This window comes from Rhinolophus ferrumequinum, chromosome 23, assembly GCF_004115265.2.
Source record: "Rhinolophus ferrumequinum isolate MPI-CBG mRhiFer1 chromosome 23, mRhiFer1_v1.p, whole genome shotgun sequence".
Classification (NCBI taxonomy): Eukaryota; Metazoa; Chordata; class Mammalia; order Chiroptera; family Rhinolophidae; genus Rhinolophus; species Rhinolophus ferrumequinum.
Genome location: NC_046306.1, coordinates 21210863 through 21223827, shown reverse-complemented (window position 1 = coordinate 21223827; position 12965 = coordinate 21210863). Strand labels below are relative to the sequence as shown.

At 47.9% G+C, this 12965-nt stretch overlaps 1 protein-coding gene across 2 annotated transcripts in view; it reads left to right on the top strand.

The window, feature by feature from the left end:
* The window catches only part of ZNF341 (zinc finger protein 341), a 35994-nt gene extending 26192 nt beyond the window's left edge, over positions 1-9802 (top strand). For both annotated transcript variants that reach the window (XM_033095287.1, XM_033095288.1), the window contains 5 exons: positions 1518-1614; positions 3196-3328; positions 6338-6449; positions 6704-6774; positions 8539-9802. In XM_033095287.1, coding sequence (XP_032951178.1) covers positions 1518-1614; positions 3196-3328; positions 6338-6449; positions 6704-6774; positions 8539-9068 — 943 coding nt within the window. In that variant the 3' untranslated portion in view covers positions 9069-9802. The remainder of the gene's footprint in view (positions 1-1517; positions 1615-3195; positions 3329-6337; positions 6450-6703; positions 6775-8538) is intronic.
* Positions 9803-12965: the final 3163 nt, after the last annotated feature.

Genomic DNA, 12965 nt, shown 5'->3' with positions numbered 1-12965 from the left:
TGGCTTTACCCCATTGCTGGGGACGTTACCTTGGATGACTTGGTTAGGGTGGTGTTTCTGGCAGGGAGTTCTAATTTTAATGCTTATTGGTAAACTACCTCCCACACAAACCTGTCTCCTCACCGCCGAGGCAGGTCCCAATTTGTCTTCTCCCTCCCACCAGCTTGTGAGGTTTTCGGCCTCCTGTTTCCACCCACATCCTCTTTCTATCTTGTGGAAACATTAGACTGTGGTTTTCAGTGTGCAGTCTGAGGGCATTCCTTGGGCCTGCCACAGGTGCAGGTTGCCTAAGGGGTTTCCCACGGTGGCCCTGGTGTACAGATGGCAGGGCCCATATTTTTGTTTTTGGTATGACTGGCCCACTCAACTGTGGCGTTTCTCACTGGCACTTCATTGGATCCATTTGCTGGCAAATGTTTTCATAGTGGGAGATGGTGAGGTCTTCTTCAAAGTGGCTTGTTGCCTGAAACTGGTGTTTCAAAGGCATGTTAGCCACGGTGATGTAAAAACTGTGTTTATAGTAAAGACCATGCCTCTAGTTCTTTGTGGTTTATGAACCGTTTAGCACAGTTCTGTCTTTTGACTCTTGTGACAATCTTAAGAATGAATGAGGGGCAGGCTTATTTGGGATTCTTACACCATTTTATGGTTAAGGAAACTGAGGGTCAGAGATGGGAAAGAACCAGGTCTGGATTCTTGTCTCTCTGACTCTTTCATGTAACAGATTGTCACTGGCACTCAGAGTAGTTTGTGAAAATGACAGATAATGGTCCATGTCTCCAGAGCCCACTTGCTGGTGGAGGGGACAGATAATAATCAAGTAAGCAAATAATGTAATTCCAGGTAATAAGTGCTAAGAAGAAAATCTGCGTGACATAATCGGGAATGGCGGTAGGGGGTGAGGGGCAACTTGAGACATGGTGGTCAGGGAGGGCTTCTGTGAGGAGGTGAAATTTGAGCTGAGACATGAAGGATGAGAAGCTGCTGCCCAGGGGAAGACTTGGCGAAGAGCGTTCCAGGTCATAGGAACAGCAAATGCACAGGCCCTGAGGTGGTGGGATCAAGCTTAGTGTGTTCCAGAAACCTCAAAGAGGCTAGGGTGGCTGGAGCAGAGAGTGAGTGAGGTGGGCGGTGGAGAAAGATGAAGTCTGAGAAGTGGAAGTGGATCAGGCCAGTAGGGCCGTTAGGCCAAGGTGGGGACTTTTAAGCAAGAGTGTGACGTGGTCTGACTTTGATTTTTAAAGGCTCCTGCTGACTCCCTGTGGAGAATGGACTACAGATGGTGGAGTAGGGCAGGGAGGCCAGTTAGGTGGCTACTGTACACATCGGCGAGAGAGGATGGCAGCTTGGACTAAGATGGAGGCAGTGGCGAGCGAGAAGAGTAGACTTATTTGAAAATGAATTCAATGTAAGATTTTGCCTCCTAATGTTGGCCCTGGGAGCTGATTCCTGGGCCTGTTGGGCGAGTCTAACCCCCACGCACTGTTCTCTCACTTCTCCTGCTTCTTCCCACTTAGATGTGTCAAATGTGTCAACAAATATTCTACCCCCGAGGCCCTGGAGCACCACTTGCAGACCGCCACTCACAACTTCCCCTGTCCGCACTGTCAAAAGGTGGGTACCCCTGTGATATTAAGGGGCAAGAGGCGATGGAGTAAAGACCTCATTGTCTCCTCCTCTGCTACTTCTGTACGTGTAGACAAGGCTTGGGCTTATCTCCACAGACAACACTTCATCTTTGAAGAGTAAGAGCTCTACCTGGCCTGTCTTATCCATCAGATACCACATGTAGCCATCTGGGGCTGCTGCTGGGCCAGGCCAGGCCAACTGGGCTGACATGGGGTGAGACTTCTCCTGGTCCCAGGTCCAGCGTCTGAACAGCAGTCTCCAGCTTCCCAATGTGTTATATCCTTGTTATTATTGGTCCTTCTTTCCAGCAAATCTGGGGAGCCTCATTAAAGCCTGTCCCTTAATATCATCAACTAGCTAGGCCATGTACCAATTTCCAATTGTCTCAAAAACATCACAATTTTTGTGAAGTTTGGTTTTTGGATCAGGTCTATATATTGCGATTGGTTGATATGACCGAAGTTTCTTTTAATCTGTAGGTTTCCCCACCATTGCTTTTTCCCCCCCCCTTCAATTTATATGTTGAAGAAACTGGGCCATCGGTCCTGTGGAGTTTCCTGAAGTCTGGATTTTGCTGATTGCATCCCCCTGGTGTGTTCGACTTGTTTCTTTGTTCTACTCATTTTCTTACAACCTTACATGGCAGATTTTCCAGGACAGCTCTGGAATCACTTCGGCCTCATTGTAGATATTTCTAATTATATAGTCTAATTTTGAGCTTTGGAATTTGTGGTCCATGGAAAAAGTATCATGAATTAAGCAAGAATCAAATGCCAGATAGTGTTCTGACTATTTCATCCCAATTGATTCATTTAACCCTAGGAGATAGGCATATTATTACTATCCCATTTTACAGATGGGGAAACCAAGACACAGAAAGATCACCTAACTAGGAAATGGTGGGGCTAATAAGTAGTGGGGCAATTGGATCTGTCCCTTGACTACCTGTCTATACCAACTGAATGAAAAAATGAATGAATGTCTATCCGGTAACTGGGGAAGAAGGAGATTTTGGCTTCTGTGTTTTCTGGCTTTTTATTACCTTTTCATTCATTTCTTTAGTAATTTTTTCATTCATTCTTTTACTGGTTAGTCATTTGACTCAGGCCCTGTGCTGGGGAATGAAAGTCCCTCTCTGTCCTCTTGGAGATCCTATGTAAGCAAAGGGCTGTAATTCAGCTTGTTCAATGCTGACTTTAAAAATGTGAGTGGATATTCAAGGGTGGAATTTGCTTTGCCTGCCATGGCATTGTGGAGTTAGGGCGGGCTTCATAGAGCAGTGACACCTGAGTTGGGTCTTGAAGGAGGGGTAGGAGTTTGTCAGGCTAAGAGAGAAAGGCCTTCTGGGTAGGAAAAACAGCCTGGGCAGATGTTCAAAGTAGGCATGGGTGGGTAGTAGAAGCCATGACGTTCTAAGATTTGTACCTGACCTTGTGGACCTTGACTCCGGTGAGCAGAAAGGAAAGTGTTTCCATAAGGAAGGGCTGGCAATGAGGGGTCTTTTGGTCTCAGAAGGTGGCTAGGGCCGGTGACTCAGACCTGAAGCCAACTCCTTTCTTCTGCCAGGTGTTTCCTTGTGAACGCTACCTGCGGCGTCACCTGCCCACACATGGCAGTGGGGGCAGGTTCAAGTGCCAGGTGTGCAAGAAATTCTTCCGGCGGGAGCACTACCTCAAACTGCATGCTCACATCCACTCAGGTGGGTACCCTGCTCCCCACCAACTCCTGCCACCTCACCTTCCCCATTCTCAACCCCTCTTTGTTCTTCTTCCCACTCCTCTCTGGCTTTCCTCTCCACCTCTCTCTGGCCCTCTTCCCCATTCTCCTCCTGCCCCGCTTCTCTCTCTGTCTCCTTGGCCCCCTACTCACCTACCCTGTCAAGTGAACAAGGCATGCCCACCAAAACTAGAGCAGAAATGAGCTCCTGGGGGCTGGTGGGAGTTCTCTTGGCTCTGCCCCCTGCAAGTCAGCCCCCTCAGACCATTCTGAATTCCTAAGGGTGGGGGCACTGTTCTCATTGCAAAATTGCCACCCAAACCTGGACAAATCCCTCTCTCCTTGGTTCCCCAGTTGAGACACATTTACTTTTTCTTTAATCTTTAAAAATTTTTTTATTAGTTAAAAATATTCTGGTTTTCTTTTTCATTGAAAAGGATCAATAGATTGAGAAAACCTGAGGAGAAAATCCTTGACAATGCAAAAGCATATATAATTAAAATAAACCTCCCTCTTACCTCAGATGGATAATCCAAATGTTTCTCAATTTTTTTTACTATGACCTAAGGTAAAAAAAAAAAATGCATTTGATATTGCATCTCAGGAAACACATATATACACAGAATATATTGAAATAAAAGTTTCACAAAGCAATATTTTGTATTCTATTCTCTTCAGTTTTAGTTGTTAAAATAACCACCAAGTTGTGACTCGCAGTTTGCAGTTTGAAAAAATACTCCTACTCCCCTCCCCAAATTCACAGGCAATAGCTGTAAGTGGTCTAGTCTGTGTCATTCTAGTTTTTATTTTACATCTATACAAAATACTTGTTTACTTTTACACAAATAAGCACATATTATAATTCTATCATGTAACTTTTTTCTTCAATATACGTTATCAATATACCTTGAAAATGTTCCTTAAAGACACCTTCCTTTTCTCAGCTGCATAGTATTCCTCTGCATTTACCATCTCTTATTTAGCCAGTTTCCTACAATGAATACTTAAATTATTTTTCAGCTGTTAGTTTGTACACACAATACTGTGTGGGTCCCTTGACAAGCTTTTGGGACTACATCTGTCGTGTATATTCCTAGTAGTGGAAGTGCTAGGTTAAAATATGTATGTAGTATTGAGTTTCAGTTTGGGATGCTGAAAAGGTTTTAGAGATGGATAGTGGTGATGGTTGCACAACAAGGTAAATATACTTAATGCCACTGAACTGCACACTTGAAGATGGTTAAAATAGTAAATTTTATGTTATGTATATATTACCACAATAGAAAAAGAAAAAAGTGTATACATTAGTAATTTTGATAGATATTACTAAATTAATCTCTTTATGGCTTTTAAAATGATTGTTATTCAAAAGTAATATATTTTTATTGCAAAAATGAAAGCAGTATAGAAGTACATAAGGTCAAATGTTAAATTTCCCCTTCAAATCCTAATTGCTATTGACAGTTTGGTGTGTACCCTCCCCCACCGTTCTCCCTGCACATTCTGTGTTTATGCAAACACATAAGGCTTGAGTTTTTTTTGGAGTGTGGGAACTGTACTTTTTTCTAACAAAACTGGAACTGTGTTAAGCTTTCTTTTCCTCTTACCAATATGTCCAGGAGATCTTTCCAGATCAAGAAACACAGATCGACCTTAATCTTTTTTAAAAAAAACTTTTATGTACTTTAAGTGTGTTTTTCCAGGACCCATCAGCTCCAAGTCAAGTAGTTGTTTCAATCTTGATGTGGAGGGCACAGCTCACAGTGGCCCGTGTGGGGATCAAACCGGCAACCTTATTGTTAAGAGCACTGTGCTCTAACCAACTGAGCTAACCGGCCGCCCCCGACCTTAATCTTTTTGATGACTACAGGGCATTCTATTGTAAGGACCAGAATTTCCTTAATCATTGAGGGGTGGTTGGCATTTTTCAAAAGTACTTTATTCATTCCACAGGGAGACTAGAGAAGAAATAATGGCAGGAAATCAAAATAGCCCAATAAGAACCTTTTTCTGAAGGGCATGTTGTGACCCCAGCCCCTGTCATGTGAGAGCTGTCCTCCCAATGGTTCTGCAGCAAGTCGATCTGGGCGACTCAGGCGGACTCTGGATCATACTGCTGGGCTAGAATCTTAGTTCCCCCAACCACTAGATGTAGACCGTGAACTTCAGTTTTCTCGTCTATAAAATGGGATAATGATAGTACTTACCTCATGGTTTGTTGCAATGATTTAATTGGATGTAATTCCCCCTTCTCCCATGGTGGATTTCATTTCAGTGAATGCCATGACCACACACCCTGTCGCTTGGCCCACTTTAGTCTCATTCGTCACTTTTCCTTGCCTCTCACATCCTACAGCCAATCTATTAGCAAGGGCTGCCAGTTCTGCTTTCCAAACAAAGCCTGTACTTGACCACTTCCCATTTCTTGTACCAGCCTCCTGCCTGCCTCTACCTTTTCCGCCGTCAGTCTACTCTATACACAATCAGAGGGAGCCTGTGAAACGCTTCAGTCAGATCCTGACCCTCCTCTGCTCAGCCTCTCAGGTGGCTTTTCATCTGGCTCAGTAAAAGCCGAAATATTTCCTTGGCCTTCCATGCCATCCTGTTAGGCTAGGCAGCCTCACTAACCTCATCTTCTGCCTCATTCTCCATCCCCCCCGACTCCATTCCAGCCGCACTGGCCTCCTCATTGTTCCTCAGACACACCAAGCGCCCCCCGCCTTTCCTTCTGCGTGGTATCCTCACTCCCAGATTTCCCCATGGGTTGCTCCCTAACTACCTCAGGTCTCACCTCACGTGTGGCCCGTCAGAAAGGCCCTTCCTAACCACCCTATCTAAAATGGTCCCCTCTTCTTGGCAAAACAGTGCCATGAGGAACGGGAGAGGCCACCTCCCTAGAGCAGCTGCTGTCCTGTAGTGACCCTACCCCTGCCCCACATTCAGACGCCCTCTCCTGGGATCCTCATCCCCAACCTCGCATCTCCTCCTGCAGGCGAGAAGCCCTACAAATGTTCAGTGTGTGAGTCCGCATTCAACCGCAAGGACAAACTGAAGAGACACATGTTGATCCATGAGCCATTCAAGAAATACAAATGCCCCTTCTCGTGAGTAGAGACTGGCATGGAGGGGGTGCAGGTTTACCCAGTGGAGGGACAGAAAGACGTCAGGTCTGAGGGCTGAAAGCCCTCTCTCCTTTTATCCTGTCCTGGACCCTGCCTGCCAGCTTCACTCCCCATCCTGCTGCTTTGCTCAGCCATTAGGGTGGACAAGGGGTCCTCAGGCCCAGAGCTAGCAGAGGGGCCAGCAAGAGGATCCTGAACTTGGTGAGCACCCCCTGACCAGTGGCTTTGGGTTCCAGGACACACACAGGTTGCAGTAAGGAGTTCAACCGGCCGGATAAGCTGAAGGCTCATATCCTTTCCCATTCTGGTAAGTGGCTCGTGGACCTGCCAGGAGGGTCTGGTTCAGTGTCAGTCTCGTGGGGCAGGCCCCCCAGACACATCCCATGAGGCTTATTATCCCATCTGGTACACTCCAGCCAACAGACTTTTGCTCATGTGAGCCATGAGCCAGGCCTGTATGAGGGTCCTTGGGGTACACAGATGTGAGTCAGACACAGTGCCCAGGCTGAGGGGAAGCGACCTTAGAGGATATAACTGTAACTCAGAGAGGTCCCAGTGTGATAGAGGTCTGGGTCAAGTGTGGTGGGAGATCAGATTCTTACTGGGTCCAATATAAGGCCGGGAAGGTTCCTTGGTAGCCTCAGCAGAGCAGCGCAGCTGGGATGGGGAGAAGGGGTCTCCACACCACTCCTCAGTTCCCAGGGGCTCCACAGAGCTTCCCCAGAGAAGCTTGGCTGGCTTTCCACATACCGTTTGGTCTAGAACAGGGTTTCTCTACCTTGGCACTACTGATCTTTGGGCAGGATAATTTGTTGTCTTGGGGGACTGCCCTGTGCCCTGTAGGATGTTTAGTAGTATCCCTAGTTTCTACCCACAAGATGTCAATGTCATCTCCCCCACGTTTATGACAACCAGAAATGTCTCCAAAGGACAAGCCAAAAGTCCCCTGGGGGGTAAAATTGACAGTGGTTTACAGACAGGATATAGTAGATAAAGGAAGTTTGAAAACTGAGAGTGCAGATCAAGGGCTTAGAGACAGAGGGCCTGGGTTTGAGTCTGCACTGCCACTTTCTTGCTGGGTGGCCTCAGGCAAGTCACCACCCCTCCCTGAGCCAGGGAGGCTGAGGGGGCTGTGGCCCAGGTTGAGTGTGGGCTGGAGTTGACTTCATGCAGACGTGGAGGGGATTCATTCAGTAAGTGACTATTAAGAACCTACCACGTGTCAGGCACCGGGGGTGTATGGGGGAATCAGTCAGGTAGAACCTCACCCTGCCCTCCTGGGGAAGTTTGGCCTTTAGTGGTAGAGACCGAAAATGAACAGCAAACAAATAAGTATGTAGCAGCAAAGTATGCTAAGTGCAGAGAATGAAATAAACAGGGTGATGGGGCAGATAATGGAGGGGGTAGATATCAGGGAGGGCCTACCAGAGGAGGTGACATGAAACTGAGTCCTGAAAAGAGCTAGGAAATGGCTTCCAGAGTGAGGGCTTAGCAAGTGCAAAGCCTTGAGTCAGGAATAGACTGCGGTTTTTAAGACAAGGAAAGACAGGAGGGAGGCCCAGAGCTCAGAGAATAAAGCACGGGGAGGGCGGGGATGGGGCTGAGAGGTGAAGGGGGTGGTCAGACCGCAAGGGGCTTTATGGGAAACGTGGGGATTCAGTGGAGAGTTTGGAGCAGAGAATATCATGATCTTTTGTGTGTTTTATGAAGACGTTACTAGCTTCCCTGTAGGGAATGATCTGAGGGGGCCGGGGTGAGACAGACAGACGAGAGAGGAGGGAGATGATGGTGACCTGGCAAAGTTAGCCAAGGTTTGGGGGCTGACCATACTATTCCAGGCAGAGGGAAACAGCAAATACACAGACCCAGAGGTGGGAGGCAGCTTGACTCATTTGAGGAGAGTGAGCGTGACTGGCAGAGTGGCTGGGCGAAGGTGGGAGATGAGACTGGAGGTAACAGAGCCCAGATCACATGGATGCTTGGAGGCAAGCAAGAGACTGGGTTTTCTCCAAAGTGCAGGGGCATTGTCGCAGGGTCAAGGTACCTCTCACCAACTTCCCCTCCCCACCAGGCATGAAGCTTCACAAGTGTGCCCTGTGCAGCAAGTCCTTCAGCCGCCGTGCCCACCTCGCCGAGCACCAGCGCGCCCACACGGGCAACTACAAGTTCCGCTGTGCTGGCTGTGCCAAGGGCTTTTCTCGTCACAAGTATCTCAAGGATCACCGCTGCCGCCTCGGCCCCCAAAAGGACAAGGACCTGCAAGGCCGGCGGCCCCCCCGGAGGAGAGCAGCTCCCCGCAGTGGCTCTAGTGGTGGACGCAAAGTGGTGACCCCACTGCCTGACCCACTGGGGCTAGAGGAGCTGAAAGACACAGGGGCTGGGCCAGTGCCCGAGGCCGTCCCAGGCAGGCCACCCTTCTCGGAGCCAGATGCCGTGCTATCCATTGTAGTGGGTGGCACAGTGGGTGGTGAACCTGAGCTGGTAGTGCCTGGGCATGCTGAGGGACTGGGCTCCAACCTGGCACTGGCAGAGCTGCAGGCAGGGGCTGACGGTCCATGTGCCATGCTTGCTGTTCCCGTCTACATTCAGGCCTCGGAGTGATGGACACGTGGTGTTTGCTCCCACGGCCCAGCCTGATGAGCGCCTTTGGGTCCAGGGCCTCTGGGGGCAGACTAGAGATCCTTCCCAATGGAAGGAGCTTCAGCAGAAATCCTTCTGGAATGTCATTTATAAACCCTGGCCCATGACCACCTTGCCGTGTCCCCTATCCTTCTGGAAAGCCCTGTAGCATTCTGGGACCTGGGGCAGGGCTTACTGTGGCTTCTAGGCAGGGGCAATAGGAAGAGAGGTGGCCGAGCCTGAGCAGCCCAGGGTCTGGCTGGTCCAGGCTAGTGGTTGGGCCGCCTAGGAGAGAAGACAGAGTGGCCCTGCCCATCCCCTCCGGGCTGCCCTAGAGGTGGCCTGCAGTCAAGCTGCTCCTCGGGCAGCCCGACATGGTCAGAGCCCTCATCTGCCGGACCTTTTCATAAATGCCTCACAGCACCCCCAGATGCCTCTGGGATGTAGGCATTTAGGAGACACTCGAGTGTTCTGGTTAGAGTGCAGCTATCAGCCAGATCCAGCTTCAAATCCAAGCGCTGCCAGTCACTCGCTGTGGGACTTTGTTGGGTAAGTCCCTTCACCTCTTTGAGCCCCATGTTCCTCATCTGTACAAGGAGGCTTATGACAGAACTACCTCATAGGGCTGTCATGGGGATCTGGTATGATGAAATATGCAAAGGCTTTGGCGTAGCGCCCCACACTTGGAAAGTGCTCAATAAATGTTTTTATCAAAATGAGTATCCACGTGGCTCAGGCCCTGGCTTTGGCAGTTTCTTTCTTAGCCCCTAGGTGGCAGCATTCCCCTCTCCAAAGTGTGTGGGGACAGAGGGGTCAATGGCCCCTCACACAAGGCTGAGTTGCCCCATTAGCCATGGAGAGCTTTGGTGCTCCCAGAATAGTCATTTTAGAATATAACCCCTGGAAACACCCAGAGGAAGGGGTTTATACACCCAGAGGGATCCTGCTTTTGAAAATGCAGGATCAGGACCTCACCCTGAACGCTTTGGAATCAGAAACACTGACCAGAGCCGGAGGTCCATCACGAACAGGCCTCTGGATGGCTGTAGAGTTCCCCCATGTCCAGCATTCCCTTCCCAAGCCCCAGATAGTCCAGGGGAAAGCAAACCAGGCTCATCGGGAGGTCGGGAGAGAGTAAAGAAGCCTTGACACCTGTGCTGGAGAGAAAGCCCAACTTCCCACATCCTCAAGAAGGCTACGAGGCAGTGGGAGAGACAAATGAAGCAGTAGTGCACAGCTGAGGACATGAGGGCTGTAAGTGTACCCCGCTCTCAAAAAGACCAGGGAAGGAGCAGGTGGGGACAGGAAGTCTCTTCAGAGGAAGTGACATTTGAGCTGGGCCTTGACACAAAGTATTTTGATGGTTGGATAATTAGGGGAAGTCATGCGAGGGAGAACAAGGCATAAGCACGGACTGCGAGGTATGACAGTATAAGGCCTGTTGTATTCCAGGGCTGGTGAGTGGTCCAGGGTCACCAGAGATTGGAGGGCACTGGGTAGATCATGGTAACTGCTAATAAGTTCAAGCCTCCATTTGGACATATTACGGACACTGTACTAAGCCTTTCACGTCACAGCACCTCAGCCCCTTCAGGTGAGAATTGTTACTTGTTTTTACAAATGTGGAAACAGACACAGAGAGGCAAAGTTCCTCGCCCAAGCTCACACAGCTAGTAAGTCACAGAGCTGGGGTTCAGGCTGGGCTAGCCTGCCTCCATGTGCTATTAGCTACTTTGCTCTATTGAAATATGGGTTGATGTTGGATCAGAGAGATCCTTGGATGTTGTGTGAAGGAATTTGGACATTAGTCTCTACATAGTAGTTGAATCATAGGAGGCATTAAACATTTTTAAAAATTGTGATATTAAAGGAAATGTTAAAAACCACATTTTCATCCTAATACAGCTATTTCAGTTATATTTCTGCCTCCTCCTGTCAGTGTACACATGCATGAACATATACCAGTATTCATGAGGACTGACATTTACTAGGGCCTTACGCTGTGCCTGGCATGTCCTAAGTACTTTGAAGTAGGTGCTACTTTTAATCCTATTTTGCACCTGAAATGAGGCAACAGGCACAGAGACGTTAAGTAGCCCCAAGTCATACATCAGTAAGCGACAGCCAGGCCACAGAACAAGGGACATAATCAAGATCAGGTCTACTATTTAATAGATGCAGAGTTCAACTATAGGGGAGGAGGCTGGAACTATATTGGTTTTCCTACAGCTAAATCCCTCCTAAGTTGGCAGATGGGGAGACTGAGGCCCAAAGAGGGGAAGCTCCTTGGTCAAGGGTCACTCAGAGTTGATGATAAAACTGCTCCAGGACCTCAGGGCTTACAGAGCCCTGAGATGCTGGCCATGGTATAGTATAAGAGGGACTGTTCTGGGCATCCAGGGTCCCACAGATTGTGGCATTAGGAAGAGCTGGGTTTGAATCCTGGCTCTGACCCCAGCTGTGTGACTGTGGCAAGTCACTTCGCCTCTCTGAACCTTGATGTCCTCGTATGTCAAATGGGGAGAATAATAGTACTTACCTGGGATGGCCAGTTGTCCAGTGGTTAGAGTGCAGTGCTCATAACACCAAGATCGCCGGTTCGATTTCCACATGGGCCAGTGAGCTGCGCCCTCTACAACTAGATTAAAAACAACGACTTGATGTGGAACTGATGCGTTCTGGAAAGACACACTGTTCCCCAATATATATATAAAAAAAAGTAGTACCTATCTGAATTGATGTCACAATTCAGAGAGAATTCAGGTAAAACAGAGTTCACAAATTGGCAGCCCATGGATTGAACCCAGCCTACAGACAGACATTGTTTAGCTTTCAAAATGTTTGAAAAAAATGAGCCAACATTTAAAAATAATGAAATTAAAAACCTACTGCAACAATGAAAAATGAGACATATTCTCTCTGTGTCAGGAACAAGACAAGGATGCCTACTTTCATGACCCCAGCATTATGTTGGAGGCCTCGCCAAAGCAATAAGGCAAGAAAAAGAAATAAATGATATAAGTATCAGAAAGGGTGAAATAATAGCAACGATGCTGAAATAATAGCAAGATCAATATATAAACATTTACTGTGTTCCCATATCCAGAAGCAATTAGAAATTTAATTAAAATTTGGAGATTTCACTTAAAAATCTGGATTTCTGACTTCTAAAATTAAAATTGGGGTATCTGATATAGTGGGGCAGCAGTCAGAGCTGGCTAGCCATTCCCTTTCTACAGGAACATGCATTTCAGATGGCCATAGTTCCCATGCTGTCTCCCTGACATTACAGCTGAATGTTGGTTGCTACTTACTGTATTTGTGTTGATTGATCTTAGAGTAGAGAAATAGTTCTAATTTCCCATGTCTCAAAAGTGGGGTAACAAGATGGCTAGAGAGGATCACATGATTTTTCATTTTCCTGGCCCACTTTACTCATCCATCTTATGTCTAGACTCTGTGGGTATGACACTTGAGGAACCCTGTAAATCCTGCTTCCTTTTCTCCCTCCCCCTTCTAGTCTTCTGTCTGCCACTAAGCAAACTGCCCTTAGTTTCTCTATTGATAAATGTGGGGAGTTTAGTTGTGGCTAACTCTCCGGACTGTCTAGGTACCAAGCCCTGTGCTCTGGGCCTTATGTACATGTCAATGAGTCCTCAAGACACTCCTTGGAAGAAAACTCTCTTATGCTTAGTGTACAGATGGGGAAACCAAGGCTCAGAGAGGTGTGGCCACCTGCCCAAGGACTCACAGCCAGAATGTGTGGAGCTGGGCTTCAAACCCAGGACTCCAATTTCGTGCCTTGTTTTAGGATCTCTGAAGCTCTCACCAGTTCTGATGAGCTGGGTTTTATTTGGAACCATTTCTTCAAGGCTCCAA